The 20,326-nt window shown below is 45.1% G+C and overlaps 1 protein-coding gene across 1 annotated transcript in view; it reads left to right on the top strand.

Annotated features, from left to right (window-relative positions):
• The window catches only part of LOC124622789 (myrosinase 1-like), a 69,970-nt gene that overhangs the window by 9,415 nt on the left and 40,229 nt on the right, over nt 1-20,326 (top strand). The window contains exons 3-5 of the mRNA XM_047148582.1: nt 15,198-15,332; nt 16,625-16,747; nt 16,822-17,002. Coding sequence (XP_047004538.1) covers nt 15,198-15,332; nt 16,625-16,747; nt 16,822-17,002 — 439 coding nt within the window. The remainder of the gene's footprint in view (nt 1-15,197; nt 15,333-16,624; nt 16,748-16,821; nt 17,003-20,326) is intronic.

Genomic DNA, 20,326 nt, shown 5'->3' with positions numbered 1-20,326 from the left:
GCTTCGATTCTCTTCCAGTTTTCCCACAGTCCTTGTTTCACTACCATACAATGCTATACTCCAGACGTTCATTCGCAGAAATTTCTTCCTCAAATTGAGGCCGATATTTGATATTAGTAGACTTCTCTTGGCCAGGAATGCCCTTTTTGCCATTGCTAGTCTGCTTTTGATGTCCTTGATCCGTCCGTCACTCGTTATTTTACTGCCTAAGCAGCAGAATTCCTTAACTTCATCTGTTTCGTGAACATCGATTCTGATTTTAAGTTTCTCGCTGTTCTCATTTCTACTACTTCTCATTACCTTTGTCTTTCTTTGATTTACTCTCTATCCATACCATGTACTCATTAGACTGTTCATTCAGTTGAGCAGATCATGTAATTCTTCTTCACTTTCACTCAGGATAACAATGTCATCAGCGAATCTTATCATTGATATCATTTCACCTCGAATTTTAATTCCACTACTGAACCTTACTTTTATTTCTATCATTGCTTCCTCGATACACAGATCGAACAGTAGGCGCGAAAGACTACATCCCTCTCTCACACCCTTTTTAATACGAGCACTTCGTTCCTGATCGTCCACTTTTATTATTCCTTCTTGTCTGTTATACATATTGTGTATGACCCGTCTCTCCCTGTAGCTTGCCCCTACTTTTTTCAAAATTTCGAACACCTTGCACCATTTTACATTGTCGAACGCTTTGTCCGGATCAACAAATCCTATGAACGTGTCTTGATTTTTCTTTAGTCTTGCTTCCATTATTAACCGAAACGTCAGAATTGCCTCTCTCGCGCTTTTACCTTTCCTGAAGCCTAAATGATCGTCATCAAGCGCATCCTCAAATTTATTTTTCCATTCTTCTGTATATTATTCTCGTCAGCAACTTGAATGTATGAGCTGTTAAGCTGATTGTGCGATATTTCTCGCACTTGTCAGCTCTTGCCGTCATCGGAATTGTGTGGATGATGTTTTTTTTCCGAAGGTCAGATCGTATGTCAGCAGCTATACATTCTACACACCAACGCGAATAGCCGTTTTGTTGCAACTCCCCCTAACGATTTTAGACATTCTGATGGAAAGTTATCTATCCCTTCTCCTTTATTTGATATCCAAAACTCTTCTAAATTCTGATTCTTATACAGGGTACCCTGTCTCTTCTATCACGCCAGTCAAATCTTCCCCCTCATATAGGGGTTCAGTATATTCTTTCCACCTATCCGCTCCATTGTCTGTATTTACCAGTGGAATTCCCGTTGCACTATTAATGTTATCACCCTTACTTTTAATGTCAGTGAAGGTTGTTTTGACTTTCCTGTATGCTGAGTCAGTCCTAGCGACAATCATTTCTTCTTCGATGTCTTCACATTTTTCATGCAGCCATTTGGCTTAGCTTCTGTGCACTTCCTATTTATTTCATTCCTCAGTGACTTGTATTTCTGTATTCCTGAGTCTCCCGGAACATTTTCTTACTTCCTCCTTTCATCCATCAATTGAATTGTTTCTTCTGTAACTCACGGTTTCTTTGCAGTTACCTACTTTGTGCCTATGTTTTCCTTCCCAACTTCTCTTATCGCCCTTTTTAGGGATGTCCATTCATCTTCAACTGTACTGCTTACTGAGCTATTCCTTCTTGCTGTATCTATAGCGTTAGAGAACTTCAAACGTATCTCGTCATTCCTTAGTACTTCCGTATCCCACTTCTTTGCGTATTGATTCTTCCTGAATAATATCTTGAACTTCAGCCTACTCTTCATAACTACTATATTGCGATCTGAGTGTATATCTGCTCCTTGGTACGCCTTACAATCCAGTATCTGATTTCGGAATCTCTGTCTGACCATGATGTAATCTAATTGAAATCTTCCCGTATCAAGCGTTCCTTTTCAAGTATACCTCCTCCTTTTGTGATTCCTGAACAGAGTATTCGCTATTACTAGCTGAAGTTTATTACAGAAGTCAATTAATCTTTCTCCTCTCTCATTCCTTGTGCCAAGCCCACATTCGCCTGTAACTTTTTCTTCTACTCCTTCCCCTAGAACTGCATTCCAGTGCACCATGACTATTAGATTTTCATATCCTTTTGCATATTGTATTATACTTCTAATATCCTCATATACTTTCTCTATCTCTTCATTTTCAGCTTGCGACGTCGGCACGTATACGTGAACTATCGTTGTCGGTGTTGGTTTCCTGTCGATTCTGATAAAAACAACCGTGTCACTGAACTGTTCACAGTAACACACACCCTCTGCCCTGTCTTCCTATACGTAACGAGTCCTACTCTCGTTATCCCATTTTTTGCTGCCGTTTATATTACCCGTACTGACTGACCTGACCAGATATCCTTCTTTCCACTTCACTTCACTGACCCCTACTATATCAACATTGAGCCTTTGCATTTCCCTTCCGTTGATTATTCAATCTTTTTCTCTTGGTAACCTCCTCCTTGGAAATCCTCTCCCTTTTGCTAAAGGAGAGATCATCATGACACTTCTTCAATTACAGGCCACACACATGTCCAGTGGATACACGTGACGTGTCTTTAATGCAATGCTTTACATTGCCTTCTGCATCCTCATGCCGTTGATCTTTGTTGATTCTTCCGCATTCAGGGTCAGTTTCCCACCCCTAGGACAAAAGAATGTCGTGAATCTCTGTCTGATCCTGCGCCCTCTTTGGCAAGTCCTTTAGCAGAATGAGGGTGACTTCTTGTGTCGGAAGTCACTACGCTACCCTAATCCCTCACCTGCATATACCTACTGTATTCCGCTCTGTCAAGGAACTGTATTTTTTTTTAATCTCGTTGACCCTACAGCGTTTATCCTTTAATAATCAATACAATGCCGGGTTAAATAATATAACTCAGAGCGTATTTCATACCTTTATTTTATAACAGTTATCAGATCTCATGGAGGCAGTTCAGCAAAAAAGTTCGTTGAAGTTTGTCCGTTCTCTGTTAGTGCCCATTTGCACTTTTCTTAAAACGCGCAAGAAAACATCAGAAAAAGCTGTGTGTGTGTGTGTGTGTGTGTGTGTGTGTGTGTGTGTGTGTGTGTGTGTGTGTGTGAGTGAGTGCGTGTGTGCGTCTACACTCGTCTCACAGACAGCCGTCAGTACAGAACGCCTGCAGAAGAAGCTCTCATCGCCTCGAGTCTTAGCAGGAAGTCAGCAGTTCTTTATTTCTCCGCTGCTCCTGCACTTCACGCCGTGGCACTGAGCAGCACGAGTAGAAGAAGACGTTCATTACGGGTAAGCATACGGGGTTGAAGTGGAAGCCTTAAATTTCTTCGAACTATTACGATGAAAATACGGAATTTCATTAAATGTAAATATTCGATTACGTGTCTCTAGAAACATTGTCTTAGCTGTGTATTAGACATGCTATTCCTGTCTATCGAGGACCTGTGCTTCAAACTCTGTCAAATAACCACGTTTTTGGTACGTAAAGATCCTCACTGCCAGCACCATTTATCTTTGAGGCGTCTGCAGCTTGAACCTGTGACCTTTAAATTCTATTTTAGTTTTAATTTCCTGCACTGTTGTCTGATATCTACACTATTTGAACATAGAGTATATTCAGATTAATGCTGTATCAGGTTTGCTTTTGTTGTGATAATCTTTTCTCCTGATGTCAAAAACAGACAGCTTCAGTTAGTAATGTCCAATTAAATCACTCTCGTGTCCTTTGCACTATCTTGCCATATTCTGCTGTCATTCTTGTCGAAACCACTTTGTCAGATCGCCGCGGTCACTTTGAATGCACAGATGCGGACATCGTCACTGTCTGAAAGTGGACATGTGAGTGAACGCTTCGATTTGTATCGGCAACATTCGTAGAATATCGCGCACGGGTACGAATAATTAAATGCACTGCAGCAGTCACCCCCCGGGACGAGATTTTTTGGTGGTCGCGTAAGCTGAGCAGAAGAGGTGGTGAGTGAAGCTACTAGCGCAGGGGGCCGAGCTCACCAGCCGCTGCTGGTGGTTTAGGGGGAGGGGACCAAACAGCTAAGGTCGTCTGTCCCATCGCGTTAGGGAAGGATGGGGGAGGAAGTCGGCCGTGACCTTTGAAAAGAACCATCCCGGCACTTGCCTGAAGCGATTTAGGGAAATCACGGAAAGCCTAAATCCGGACGGCTGGACGCGTGTTTGAACCGTCGTCCTCCCGAATGCGAGTCCACGGATCACTCGGTGTGGGTGGCTGACGTAGGCCCTAGGGGGTCAGTGAAACAGCGCTGTCGTGCATCATATTGGGATTAATTTTGATTGTCTTCTCCAGCGCAGCGGCAGGTGTGCTGATTCGCACACTCGAGTGTGAGAAGGAATGCGTCGTCAGCCGCGTCCGTTGTGCAGGTCAGGACCCAGCAGCGAGTCGTGCGGGTGGCCCAGACAGACACCTGCAGGCGCCAGCCTGCCACAGCTCACTGACAGGTGGTGCGGCCCGCCCCGTCACTCCAGTGAGGGACGTGCATTTCAGCGGGTGCCGACAGCGTACTGTGACGGTGGGTGCCGTGGAGGCGGGTGTTCAGGACCCAAACCAGCAGCACAGCGTACTGCCAGAGAGGCGGTGCTGCCAGGTAGGCGGTGCCAAGGTGTCGCCTGAGAGATTCTAGGCGGTTTTTAATGGTCACTCAGTGCAGCCCTTCACCAGTGGCAGGCACAGACTCGTCCACATCTTCTTGAATCACGGCGGCGACAAAGCAGCAGTGGCAGCTTGCAGCAGCTGTCCCACTACAGCCGGCTGGCTGTGGCCTCGGAGGCGAAGTGATCTCTTGCCAACGGGCACCACATCACGATTCGCCAGTCAAGTAATCCTGTATCTATCGAAACTGTCATTCCGTCGGAATCAGGGAGCAGACGGGATTACTGAGACTAAGTCACTGAGACTAAGGCTTCAGAATCGGTGGTAGGGTAAGACTGGGAGAGTGGATCACTTGCTTCAATGTGGGACAGATGGAGAACAGTTAAATTTAGCTTCAAAGCATGGTGAATAACCCTACTGAACATTGCCGCAGTCTCAGGTTATGCTTATTTGTCGGAAGGTTCGTTTGTGCATGGTGCAGGGAATGGCAATTGAATCTCAATGTAGACAAGTGTAATGTGCTGCGAATACATAGAAAGAAAGATCCCTTATCATTTAGCTACAATATAGCAGGTCAGCAACTGCAAGCAGATAATTCCATAAATTATCTGGGAGTAGGAATTAGGAGTGATTTAAAATGGAATGATCATATAAAGTTGATCGTCGGTAAAGCAGATGCCACACGGAGATTCATTGGAAGAATCCTAAGGAAATGCAATCTGAAAACAAAGGAAGTAGGTTACAGTACACTTGTTCGCCCATTGCTTGAATGCTGCTCACCGGTGTGGGATCCGTACCAAATAGGGTTGATAGAAGAGATAGAGAAGATCCGACGGACAGCAGCGCGCTTCGTTACAGGATCATTTAGTAATCGCTACAGCGTTACGGAGATGATAAATAAACTCCAGTGGAAGACTCTGCAGGAGAGACGCTCAGTAGCTCGGTACGAGCTTTTATTGAAGTTTTGAGAGCATACCTTCACCGAGGAGTCAAGCAGTATATTGCTCCCTCCTACGTATATTTCGCGGAGAGACCATGAGGATAAAATCAGAGAGATTAGAGCCCACACAGAGGCATACCGACAATTCGTTTTCCCACGAACAATACCAGATTGGAATAGAAGGGAGAACCGAAGAGGTACTCAAGGTACCCTCCGCCACACACCGTCAGGTGGCTAGCGGGGTATGGATGTAGATGTAGATGTAGATGTCACCAAAATGGAGAGCAGAATCTCACGCAGAGGGCAACTGATCCCAAGCACGTCAAAAGAGCAGAGTCATCTGCAAAAGTCAAATTCCTACATAACTTCGGACTCCACCACTTCTAAATCTATAAGATTAACACCTAAAAGCTACTACCCCTAAGCTAACACAGACCAAACTTATGAGAGAACTACTATTCCGTCTATTGATAAAACCACGACTTTAAAGAGGAAGGCAGCAGCTGTATTCAGAGTGTTAAACTCTGCTCAAAATATTGAAACTGTAGAGAAAAAGGAGAATAACAAAAGGGAGGAAACAGAAAAAGCAAAAAAAGATCACTAAATGGAAATACTAGTGAACAAAAAAAAGACTGAAGAAACTAAAAAACAAAAGTGCTGCAGGCTGCTCACCATGTTCATCAGCTGCATGGATTGTAGAAAATTACAAAAATAACGTTGATGCGTGGGGTGAAATGAACGTGCTGGGTGTGGTGAAATCCATTACACGAAAGTAATAGTAATGACGACTGGATTCAGTGTGCTTCCTGGTCAGGTTGCTCTGGTCAGGTTGCTCACGTGAATGCTGCTCGACATTTGCTAATTAATGCAACTGCCGTGGCTAGAGAAAGACAGGCTAATGTTCGAGCAGAACCAACACCTCATTACAAAAGTCTATGTTCAATCAAGTTTTATAATAAACTGATAAAATTGTTTTAAAGTGACACATTTAATATTATAATTCTGTATTCATTACCACGCACTACACATAAAAATTTGTTATTTTAATTGATTCTTTTATTCATGCATACCTATTATTATATCGTCCATCTCTCTCAGTACTTTGGTCCGTCTCGTTTTATCATATGTTATTTTGGCAGTGTCTCAGTAACGTGGTATACTGTACATAAGTTTATATGACACTCGGTACGAACACACTGCCAGAATTCAAAAAAAAGTTTTAAAAAAGAAACACATTTTGTGCTGAAGAAGAAAAGCAACTGAGCTCGGAGCTTACATGTTATGTTTCCGTAGTGGAAGGTTCGCGGACTGACGCATTATCAGCTTCCATACTGTGCCGTTTGTGTTTCTTGATTACGGCTCGGCTTCCTGTGGCAATGTGTTACGAGCGGCGCCCTGCCTCCTGTAACATGGCACACACACTCTTTGCGTGTCTCAGACACATAGTATGAGCCGGATCTGATTCTCTGCCGTTCCGCCAACTAATAACTTCAAAATTTTATGTGCGCACTCGGGAATTGAATTTGCTATGCGACTCTGTGGTACGGTGTATTTGGCCAGGAGATCCCATCTGGGGATTTAGCCACCTCGTGGCAGTTTTTTTTCTTTTTTTACTTGCGAGTCGATGAGGATGAAGTGGTGATTCAGGCAACGTACACGCCCCGTCCCTAGAGGAGAAAATGGACGACTCGGCCGGTATTCGTACCCTCGCCTTCGTTATAAAAGTCACCAAAGCTAACGGTACGGAACATACTTGCCTTTGGTTCCATGCAACATGAAGCCAGAAGGTGAGGGTAGCGAGTTTAGGCAATTTACGCAACACTAGATGTTTTGTTCTCTTTGCCGTTTTTATGTCGTCTCGCTGTCTCTGTAGAGCTGTACCGTGGGAAGCATGGAGACGGTGTTTGTTGGTGGCCGGTTTCCTCGTTGTGTAACACAAACTGCACGCAATTAACAAGTGTGTTCTATATTCATAAAGAAAGAGCTACTTAAACCCAGTTTCCATGTTCTGTGTAACAAGCTCTCTTCTGTATAGTCCATATAGCCTCAATGCTGTCGAAGTCTGCTATGGTCACTATAAAGTTACTGTGTGCTGCCTGTCTCTGTGCCAGAGGCTAAGTCTGCGGCTCCATCTTGGTGACACGCTGCAACTCCACAGCGCACAGACTCGAACTAACTGAAACAGGCTCGAACTGACTGACTGACTAACTGGCTAAAACTGGAAGCAACTGCCCAACTAACTGACCCTTTGGTCCGTGGCGGCGATCCTAAATACTGGCGGCTGAGAGGGCGTTGCCTCTGTCGATACTCTCGTAACCTCTATGCCGCACGGAGTGCTGGCGCCAGCGTACGCCAGCACACTGGAGACACTTGTTGTAGACGAAAAGCATCTGTTGTTCATCGTTTTCTTTTCACATTGGACACTTCAGGATTACGCTATTTCAACTGGGTTTTTCCTATTTCTTGAGCCTGGGCTTTAACTTTAGCACAGTATTCCCACATTTGCTTGCTATAGTGTTCCTTCCTCGCTTCAGTCCGCGTTTTGCCAGTTTTTAGTTTTCGCTTGGAACCAAGGTGCTCCTGGAGTTTTTGGATATCCTCAGTTTATCAAATGCAAACAACAGATATCAAATGCTTCACATCCTTAATGATGTGTGCCTATTCATCCTTCTTCCGTAGTACAAATTGCAATAGCAATGGAGTGTTTCTTATATATGTGATGATGCGGCTCAAATACTGCTCAGACAGGCTTGAAGTTATATGTTACAACATAAGCTTTACAGATAATAGTTTCCAGTCGTATCTGGAATACATCTACATCTGTACTCCGCAAACCATCTTACGGTGTGTCCTCCGGTGTTATCCTCAATTCTTGAGAACTTTTTCAAAATCGGTGAACCAGACATCTTTGATTTTATTGTTGAGAAAGTGACGGAAAATCCGATTGATCAACCTTGTACCACTCATACCGATAATGTGGCTATAGAAAGCTATGAATGGTGCCTGTGATCGTTTCTACGTGTGCATAGAGTTCATGTTTGTATAGTCTCCTGAATTCGCCATTTTCTTTGATCTGACCTAGGAACTACCTCAAGATTTGTCCTTCAAATTTCTCGATCAGAATTTTTTTTATCATAACTTGGCATTCTGTGCAGTAATGTTACACCTCGGCATTAACACTGTCTTTTTATTGTAGACACTTTTAGTTAGTTGATGTGCTGTTTAAATTTTTACGATCCGTGGTGCGAAGGCTTCTTTTTCAGAGTAGTTTCGCCAGACTCACTCTTCTACGCAACTGAACCTCTCCATCCCTTTATCGTTCCCTTCTTTTACCTCCAATATTCTGAGTAGTGACGTTATGGTCGTAACAAATTCAGTTTTCTCGAAGGAGATCTCAAGTCTCACCTATGCTGCCTGTGTATCCAGTCCATTGATTTACGCTACAGCTGTATATAACGAACCGCAGAAAACATTCAAGGTCATCTGCAAAGACCAAGTAGATCAACCTCAAATTTTCCTCGGCCAACCCTGAGTCCATTTTTAACACATTTGTCACTCATTGTCTCCGGCCACGCGTGGATCTTTTCTTGAGTACACAGCTGAATAGAAAGGGCGAGACTCCGACTCCAGAACTGATCTCAAAAAGCTTTTGAGATCTCTTCCATGATCTTCTCTTTGGGGGTGGTTTCGGTAAAAGTCTGTCAGATGATAATCCGTGTCTTGTTATACAAGCCGAATCGTTTGAAGTTTTCGGTAGGAGTAGTTCGTTCAATTCAATCAAAATCCTTTTTGAAGTCTACGAAGGTAACCACGAATTTCTCAAAAGTACATCGTGTGTTTAGCTCATGAACTGTTTTTCTGTCGTAGCCTGAAGCGCTTTTGAAAGAAGCTTCTAGATTATTAAGAGAAGAGAGATGCCACGATATATGCTTACATCAGTTCAGTCTTCTTTCCAGTGAAGTGGGTGGACCAATGCGGAAAACTATTCAGACGTAAGTTCCTCAGTTTCTCAGATGTATCGGATTATCAAAGGTAGTTCTCTGCTTTCCTCCAAATTTCAGCAGTTTTTGAGTCTTCACCTGATACTTTTGAGTTCTTTAGATTCATTAATTTCTTCTTATGTAGGAGGTAACGAGTCATAACGGTTGGGTTCGCTTTCTTCGAACTTGAAACTTGGTTTTGGAGCCTCGCAACTGTAGAAGCAATCGAAATTATGTGCCAGAATATGGTAAAAATCTTTATTATTGCAGGCAACTTTAACATCGGGCCTCTGAGGTGTAGACTTGGTGAATTGTACTTGCAGAAGTTAAGAATTAACTCGCAGTTCCCATGCATGCATGTCGGACGGAACATTGCTTCGTACTATATACACTGAAGAGCCAAAGAAACTGGTACACCGGCCTGATATCGTGTAGGGCCGCCGCCAGCACGCAGAAGTGCCTCAACACGACGTGCCATGGACTCGACTAATTTCTGATGTAGCGCTGGAGGGAACTGACACCATGAATCCTGCAGGATTTTCCATAAATCCATAAGAGGGGGTGCAGATCTCTTCTGAACAGCACTTTGCAAGGCATCCCACATATGCTCAATAATCTTCATATCTGGGAAGTTTGGTGGCCAGCGAAAGTGTTTAAACTCAGAAGAGTGTTCCTGGGGCCACTCTGTAGTAATTCTGGACGAGTGGGGTGTCGCATTGCCCTGCTGGAATTGCCCAAGTCTGTCGAAATCCACAATGGACATGAATGGATGCAGGTGATCAGACAGGATGCTTACGTATGTATCTAGATGAATCAGGGGTCCCATATCACTCCAACTGTACACGCCCAGCGCCATTACTGAGCATCCACCAGCTTGAACAGTCCCCTGCTGACATGTATTGATGAGATTGTCTCCATATCCGTAAACGTCTATTCGCTCGATACAATCTGAAACGAGATTCGTCCGAACAGGCAACGTGTTTCCAGTCATCAACAGTCCAATGTCGGTGTTGACGGTCCCAGGCGAGGCGTAAGACTTTGAGTCTTGCGGTCATCAAGGGTACCAGAGTGGGCCTTCGGCTCCGAAAGCCCAAATTGATGATGTTTCGTTGGATGCTTCTTATGCTGACACTTGTTGATGGCCCAGCATTGAAATCTGTAGCTACTTTCAGAAAAATTGCACTTCTGTCACGTTGAACGATTCTCTTCAGACGTCGTTGGTCCCGTTCTTGCAGGATCTTGCTCCAGCTGCAGTGATGTCGGAGATTCGATGTTTTACCAGATTGCCGATATTCACGGTACAACTCGTGAAACTGTCGTACGGGAAAATCCCCACTTCATCGCTGCTTCAGAGATGCTGTGTCCCACATCTCGTCGTCGGCTATGACGCCACATTCAAACTCTCTTAAATCTGCCATTGTAGCAGCAGTAACCGATCTAAAAACCGCGCCAGACACTTGTTGTCTTATATACGAGTTGCCGACCCTGGATGTTTACATATATCTGTATTTGAATACGCATACCTAGGCCAGTTTCTTTGGCGCTTCAGTGTAGTACAACACACACTACACTACAGTATTGGATTCCGCAGGAAGGTGATGTGACGAGTGAAGACAGTGTCTCACCCTGTGCGGGAATCACGGGATTATAATGCGAGCACAAGAGTGTGAAGACATCACGACAAACGGAGATTTGGGCCGCTCCTGGAAACGTTCTTGGGTGGCTGAAGTGGTTAATACTCGTATAATCGCTCGCGACAAGTGGGAGATCCGGGTTCGAGTCCCGATGCAGCATAATGCATTTGCTACTCAGGAAATTGTGGTCTTACGTAAAATCGGTAAGCGGGTCGAAGGCTTCCATCCAGTCACTCACTGATCAGTCTGGCCTGGCAACGGAAGACAGCAAAACGAAAGCTGAAATTTTAAATTTAGCATTTGAGAAATCTTTCACGCAGGAGGATCGTACAAACATACCGCCGTTCGAGTCTCGTACAGATTCCCGTATTGAGGACATAGTGATGGACATCCCTGGGGTTGTGAAACAGCTGAATGGGTTCAAAATAAATAAATCGCCAGGTCCTGATGGGATTCCAATTCGGTTTTACAGAGAGTACTCTACTGCATTGGCTCCTTATTTATCTTGCATTTATCACGAATCTCTTGCCAACGTAAAGTACCGAGCGACTGGAAAAAAGCGCAGATGACGCCTGTATATAAGAAGGGTAGAAGGACGGGTCCTCAAAATTACAGACCAATATCCTTAACATCGGTTTGTTGCAGGATTCTCGAACACACTCTCAGTTCAAATATAATGAATTTCCTTGAGACAGAGAAGTTGCTGTCCATGCATCAGCACGGCTTTAGAAAGCAGCGCTTCTGCGAAACGCAACTCGCCCTTTTTTCACATGATATCTTGCGAACCATGGATGAAAGGTATCAGACGGATGCCATATTCCTTGACTTCCGGAACGCATTTGACTCGGTGCCCCACTGCAGACTCTTAACTAAGGTACGAGCATATGGGATTGCTTCCGAAATACACTCCTGGAAATGGAAAAAAGAACACATTGACACCGGTGTGTCAGACCCACCATACTTGCTCCGGACACTGCGAGAGGGCTGTACAAGCAATGATCACACGCACGGCACAGCGGACACACCAGGAACCGCGGTGTTGGCCGTCGAATGGCGCTAGCTGCGCAGCATTTGTGCACCGCTGCCGTCAGTGTCAGCCAGTTTGCCGTGGCATACGGAGCTCCATCGCAGTCTTTAACACTGGTAGCATGCCGCGACAGCGTGGACGTGAACCGTATGTGCAGTTGACGGACTTTGAGCGAGGGCGTATAGTGGGCATGCGGGAGGCCGGGTGGACGTACCGCCGAATTGCTCAACACGTGGGGCTTGAGGTCTCCACAGTACATCGATGTTGTCGCCAGTGGTCGGCGGAAGGTGCACGTGCCCGTCGACCTGGGACCGGACCGCAGCGACGCACGGATGCACGCCGAGACCGTAGGATCCTACGCAGTGCCGTAGGGGACCGCACCGCCACTTCCCAGCAAATTAGGGACACTGTTGCTCCTGGGGTATCGGCGAGGACCATTCGCAACCGTCTCCATGAAGCTGGGCTACGGTCCCGCACACCGTTAGGCCGTCTTCCGCTCACGCCCCAACATCGTGCAGCCCGCCTCCAGTGGTGTCGCGACTGGCGTGAATGGAGGGACGAATGGAGACGTGTCGTCTTCAGCGATGAGGGTCGCTTCTGCCTTGGTGCCAATGATGGTCGTATGTGTGTTTGGCGCCGTGCAGGTGAGCGCCACAATCAGGACTGCATACGACCGAGGCACACAGGGCCAACACCCGGCATCATGGTGTGGGGAGCGATCTCCTACACTGGCCGTACACCACTGGTGATCGTCGAGGGGACACTGAATAGTGCACGGTACATCCAAACCGTCATCCAACCCATCGTTCTACCATTCCTAGACCGGCAAGGGAACTTGCTGTTCCAACAGGACAATGCACGTCCGCATGTATCCCGTGCCACCCAACGTGCTCTAGAAGGTGTAAGTCAACTACCCTGGCCAGCAAGATCTCCGGATCTGTCCCCCCTTGAGCACGTTTGGGACTGGATGAAGCGTCGTCTCACGCGGTCTGCACGTCCAGCACGAACGCTGGTCCAACTGAGGCGCCAGGTGGAAATGGCATGGCAAGCCGTTCCACAGGACTACATCCAGCATCTCTACGATCGTCTCCATGGAAGAATAGCAGCCTGCATTGCTGCGAAAGGTGGATATACACTGTACTAGTGCCGACATTGTGCATGCTCTGTTGCCTGTGTCTATGTGCCTGTGGTTCTGTCAGTGTGATCATGTGATGTATCTGACCCCAGGAATGTGTCAATAAAGTTTCCCCTTCCTGGGACAATGAATTCACGGTGTTCTTATTTCAATTTCCAGGAGTGTATGTGAGTGGCTCGAAGACTTCTTCGGTAATAGAACCCAGTACATTGTCCTCGATGGTGAGTGTTGATCGGAGGTGAGGGTATCATCTGGAGTGCCCCAGGGAAGTGTGGTAGGTCCGTTGTTCTTTTCTATCTACATAAATGATCTTTTGGATAGCGTGGATAGCAATGTGCGGCTGTTTGCTGATGATGCTGTGGTGTACGGGGAGGTGTCGTCTTTGAGTGACTGTAGGAGGATACAAGATGACTTGGACAGGATTTGTGGTTAGTGTAAAGAATGGCAGCTAACTCTAAATATAGTTAAATGTAAATCAATGTAGATGAATATGAAAAAGAATCCAATAATGTTTGAATACTCCATTAGCAGTGTAGCGCTTGACACAGTCACGTCGATTAAATATTTGAGCGTAACATTGCAGAGCGATATGAAGCGGGACAACCATGTAATGGCAGTTGTGGGGAAGGCTGATAGTCGTCTTCGGTTCATTGGTAGAATTTTGGGAAGATGTGGTTCATCTGTAAAGGAGACCGCTTATAAAACACTAATACGACATATTCTTGAGTACTGCTCGAGCGTTTGGGATCCCTATCAGGTCGGATTGAGGGAGGATATAGAAGCAATTCAGAGGCGGGCTGCTATATTAAGACTGACTGCAGTATAATTTTACTGCCGCCAACTTACATTTCGCGGAAAGACCAGAAAGATAAGATAAGAGATATTAGGGCTCGTACAGAGGCACATAGGCAGTCATTTTTCCGTCGTTCTGTTGGGAGTGGAACAGGGAGAGAAGATGCTAGTTGTGGTACGATGTACCCTCCGCCATGCACCGTATGGTGGATTGCGGAGTATGTATGTAGATATGTAGATGTTGATGAGGTGACATGCAGTAAGCAGACCACGTTCCAAGTCAATGAGCTCTTCTGACCGACCCACTCTGCCCTCACTGCTTCTCTACTGACAACACGATACTCCCCGCCTCTTTTTGTTATTGACGTGTTCACTCCTCGTGACAATCAGCGGTCAATTCCGCATTATATATAGTGATCTCCGGTTACTGCAGATCAGATATCGTATCTATTGCTATACTGGGACATACTGTGTGACAACCACACGGAAGCATCATAACATCTATTCCGAAGGAAGTATCTGAAACAGAAGCGAAATTTCAGTTCACATGGTGTTAGGAATTATGTGTGGAGGCAGCAAAAATGTTTATATTGTGTGATGTGGCGACAACTGGCGACACATATATATATAAGCTTTCTGCAGTTAGACTGCTTCTAGAATTGGAAGTGAGTGAATGAGTGTCATTTTATGGATTTCCTCCTCACTGTCTGCAACATTTTTATCCGCATTCATTTGTTTTCACGAGAGTGAGGACGCCGACAACCCCATCATTGAGCGTCCATAAGCTCTAAACACACACACAGACACACACACTGCTTCTAGAAACAGTACCAACTGAATATCAGTTCTAGATAAGTTGCAAAATTTCTTTTCTATCTGTCGATCGATATACCAATTAGATGAAGAGGAAGAATATAAGAACTTGCAGGGGGACATACAGACGTATCATTATTCCTTACTGGTTTATAATATTGGTCAATAAATAAGAAATTATGTTGATTAGGTCTTCTAATTAAAAAAAACCAACAGGTGCATTGTGTTAATGTATATATGTTGACGCATGATGTTGTTGTCACTCGCCCCTTACACACTGTGATGCAACAGGCGGACGTGTACCGATTCTCGATATCCTGGCCACGTGTCCTTCCAACTGGAGATCTTGACGTCATCAACCAGGCTGGCATCGACTACTACAACAACCTCATCAACGAGCTGCTCGCCAATGGAATTCAGCCTCTGGTGAGTCAGGGTAAAGAGTTTTCATTTCAAACAGGATCATCTAGAAGGGTATGCATTTGAAGCTTGCAGTTCAGCAATTCTAGCTTTGAATTTTGCAATACATTTCTTTCTTTCTTGTGTGTGTCTCTCTCTTCATGGTAACATAACTGATAAAACCGTCATTTTCTACAGTCTGGCCCACACATTCGACTCGTAACAGTACTGTGCGTGTTTTCCTGTCTACTCATCAACTCTACTGCTAAATTAACCAATTCGGATGGCTAGTCCCATGAGCTCATTTCTTATTGAATCGGTGTTATATGGTTTTGGCCACCAGTTCACGAGTCAGCTACTAACGTTATAAATTTTGGTAGCAAAAGGAGAAAGGGGTGAGTGCCAATTAGACTATCTTTATGGTGCCCCTGCGGAAAGATGGGAAATAAAATTGATGACGTTCTTGGTGAGAATCTTGCCGGCCGGTGTGGCCGAGCGGTTCTAGGCGCTTCAGTCTGGAACCGCGCGACCACTACGATCGCAGGTTCGAATCCTGCCTCGGGCAGCGGGCTGATGACCTCAGAAGTCCCATAGTGCTCAGAGCGATTTGAACCATTTTTTGAGAATTTGTATAAACATTTAGTCCTTTCACATATTTACATCTTCAGCTGTATCTCGGTTCCGACAGTATGTGAGGTGCCACTAAAATTTCCCCAAAAATGTGAACATTTGCTTCACATCTTAAATTTAACCCTCTCCTTCTACGTAGTCCCCTCGCACCTGTATGCAACACAAATTTCTTTTTTCAGGAAATTCTCTTCTTGCTATTGACAGTATGCATTATTTATCCTCTCTACTTCGGCCGTCATCAGTTATTTTGGTGCCCAAATAGCAACACTCATCTACCACATTTAGTGTCTCACTTCCTAATCTAATTCACTCAACATCACGTGAGTTAATTCGTCTACATGTCATTAGCGCAAACTCTTTTCAAGAACTGATCTTCCAAGTCCGTGGCCCTCTCTGACATATGATAATGTCAACGGCAAACGTCCAAATTTTAATTCTTCTCCCTGCAGATTAACGCCCTTTCCAAATTGCCCATGGTTTCCTTTACTGCTTGTTCAATGTACAGATGGAATAACATCGGGGATAGGCTGCAATACTGTCTTACTGTCCTTTTAGTGTCCTTCAATTCTTGCATCTGGAGTCAACATTCTGTACAAGTTTTATTTAAGCTCTCGTTCCCTCTATTTTATCGCTGCTCCCAGACTGCAGAGAAGTGTAATCTCCTGAATTTGGTGGTGTGTTGGCTCTAGGTGACGATGTACCACTGGGACCTGCCGCAGGCGCTGCAGTACCTCGGGGGCTGGCCCAACGAGCTGATGGTCGACTACTTTGTGGAGTATGCCAGGATACTATTCGAAAACTTTGGGGACAGGGTGAGTCCCAGTCAAGCTCATCTTTCTTATTGGAGCTTTTTTTTCGAACATTAGGAAAACATCTCCATTCACAGGTGAAATGGTGGATCACGTTCAACGAACCAGCCGTTTTCGTGAGCTGGTACGCGGCCATAGGCATGGCTCCCTCACAGAACGCCTCCGGCATCGGCGACTACTTGTCCACCCACACACTGCTCAAGGCGCACGCGCGCGTCTGGCACCTGTACGACGAGCAGTACAGAGCGACACAGAACGGTGAGTGTTCTATTGCACCTTCATTAGTCGCTTAATCACGGATGCTGATCACTTCCATTGTAGTCTGTTTTCTGTACACTAAGGTGATAAAAGTCGAGATATCCACATATACAGATGGCAGTAAGATTGCATACACGAGGTATAACGGGGCAGTGCATTGGCCGAGCTATCATTTGTACTCAAGTGTTTCACGTGGAAAGGCTTCCGACGCCAGATTTCGCCGCACTGTCCTAGCGGATTCGTTCGTCGTAGTCTCAGATTGCTTTCTGCAGTTGTTTCACGCAGTGTTGCTTGTCTGTTAGCACTGACAACACTACGCAAACGCCGCTGCTCTCGGTCCTTACGTTAAGGCCGTTTGCCACTGCGTCGTCCTTTGTGAGAGGTTATGCTTGAAATTTGGTGTTCTCGGCATAATCTTTCCATTAAGGAAATCGTTAGGGAATTCAAAATTCCGAGATCTACAGGGTCAAGAGTATGTCGAGAATACCAAATTTCAAGCATAACCTCTCACGAAGGACGACGCAGTGGCAAACGGCCTTTACTTAAGGACCGAGAGCAGTGGCGTTTGCGTAGTGTTGTCAGTGCTAACAGACAAGCAGCACTGCGTGAAACAAATGCCGAAAGCAATATGAGACTACGATTAACGTATCCATTAGGACAGTGCGGCGAAATCTGGCGTTAACGGGCTGTGGAAGCAGACGACCGACGCGAGTGCCTTTGGTAACAGGACGAAACTGCCTGCAGCGCCACTCCTGGGGTCATGACCATGTCGGTTGGACCCTTGACGAGTGAGTAACTGCGGTCTGGTCAGATGAGTCCCGATTTCTGTTCGTAAGAGCTGATTGAACGTTTAGAGCGTGGAACAGACCCCACGAAGCCATGGATCCACGTTGTCAACAAGGCACTGTGCAAGTTGATGGTGGCCCCAAAATGGTGTGGACTGTGTTTACACGGAGTGGACTGCGTCCTCTCTTCCAACAGAACCGATCATTGCCTGGAAATGTTTGTGTTCGGCTCCCTGGAGACCATGAATGATGTTCCAAAAAACCATGGTCTTTTTATGGATGACAGTACGCCGTGCCACCGGGCCACAGTTGTGCGCGATTGGTTTGAAGAACATTCTGGACAATTAGAGTGAGTAATTTGACCACCCAGATTGCCTGACATGAATACCACTGAATCTTTATGGGCAATAATCGAGAGGTCAGTTCTTACTCAAAATCCTGCACCGGCAACACTTTCGCAGTTATGGACAGCTAAAGAGGCAGCGTGGCTCAATATTTCTGCAGGGGACTTCCAACGACTTGTTGAGTCCATGCCACGTCGGGCTGCTGCACTATACCGGGGAAAAGGAGATCCGTCAAGATATTAGAAGGTACCCCACGACTTTTGTCGCCTCAGTGTATCTCTGCACATCTTCCATTTTTATATACTTGGTGCTATTCCCTTAATTTTGTACACGCTTGTACAAATGTGGACAAGTTTTATTAATTCACAATTAAACAACCACAGAAGTTCGCACTACCTAAACAAGCTGCATCGGCGCGATCGAGCAAACTTGGTGGTCGAATAATGGTACCCGAAACTCTGTAAGTCTTTTCAGTCTCATTATTAGTACAGGAATTATTAGTCTGTATAGCAGTCTATAATCGAATCCAGTAGCAGGCAACCAGGTTCCAGTACCGCCTCACGAGGATGATGTCAACAGCCGTCACTCGGTGAATGATACGTCAGTGGAGGTCGCGGTCGCTACTAGGCTGCGGGACCAGTAACGTGGAGCCGTACTTGTCCTGAGCTGCTTTCACGTACAATCTTTTTGGCTCGTAAACATCGATTCATTCTCTGACGAAATCGATATCGCTATCCGGGTGAGATACAAGACTTCATATTATACTAGGGCTCAAAAACTTTTATTTCACAGTGTAAATAACGGAAATAGTGAGGCAAACGTCCATATGCTACAAGTCCGCACTCGGACGAACTCACAAGAGAAACTACATAAGCAAATTTATGGAAACTATATTTTGTCACAATTTAATCGTGTCCGGCTAAAAACGCTTTGAGAGTGTATTTGACATCGTGAGGTACATGAAACACTGTCTGGTATCATGTGAAAGCAGTCACAAATACATTGCAGAAGAAGCACTGTAAGAAGCTGTTTGATACCACAAGACACACGTTGTCGGAATCACTAAGAGGTATCGACTAATTTAAGGAATAAGAAACCATGGAACATCAAAATAACCGAAGGCAGAATTCAAATAAACTGCACTCTGAAAAGACTGGGGAATCATAAATTATTCCCTAACTAGCCTCGACATTCTAACAGCTATGGATCCCAATGGTGACCCTCAGTGCAGCCAAAAAACGTAACTGGATGGTCCTACTGTGACCAGCCCTAAGAAGCCCGTGTTTTCTCGAAATGTCTCGCTCCACACACACATACCGCCGAAACCCAATGGACACAGAAAAACAAGTGACCAATGCCAACTACAGCAACTTAAGCCTCTCGATCTCTTTGGTCAGTTATCTCCACGTCTATTCACGGACCTAAGGTTTTCGAGTTTATATTCTTTGCAAACCGATGGCCTTATGAAAGTTGCTAGGTGATCGCTGTAGCTACTGTAACAAAAGGAGAAAAGGAGCACGGTAAACATGTCATTAACCTACAGGAGTCGGTAATTTCTCTCATTGTTGCCCATATTTTACTCTTATAAACCAAAGAGAGACTTAATATCGCTCGTCTTGTGAAACTCTGCTCATGCGTTTTCCTCTCTTGAAGGCTACCTGTAACAGGAGCTCAGACATTCGTACTAGTCGTACATATGACAGAATCACAAACCCAGAGAAATATTATAGAAAAAGTTTTTACTTTCCTATAAATTGCTTTAAATATGTTCGTCATGATTTTTACTCTAATGGGAACTTCAGTATCAGCTGAGTTACAGACTGTTGGAAGACCTCTCGTGTGACATACAAACGTGACTAGCCGCAAAATGCAATCGTAACATGTGTGAAATTACTTCCACAGCAGATTTGTAGCCCTTGTAGTGTTTCGTACAATATAACTCTAATCAGTTATGTGAGAAATCGGTAATCTAAATTCAGTTCCTTGTTATACAACTCACAACAGACGGATGATTCTGTTAAGTTTTTGATAGCTGGGAAGACCATGAGAAGTGCTGAAACGCAGTCATGCTTTCGGCACACAAACCAAATCAGATGTGATATAATCGGTTAGAGAATAGACATCTTAGATTATAGCATTGTTGTTAATTAATTAAATGTGCAACTCGGGATACCCTTGGTCACTCTGAATAATCA

This window comes from Schistocerca americana, chromosome 7 (genome assembly GCF_021461395.2).
Source record: "Schistocerca americana isolate TAMUIC-IGC-003095 chromosome 7, iqSchAmer2.1, whole genome shotgun sequence".
Lineage (NCBI taxonomy): Eukaryota > Metazoa > Arthropoda > Insecta > Orthoptera > Acrididae > Schistocerca > Schistocerca americana.
This window is presented reverse-complemented; position numbering and strand designations above follow the sequence as displayed.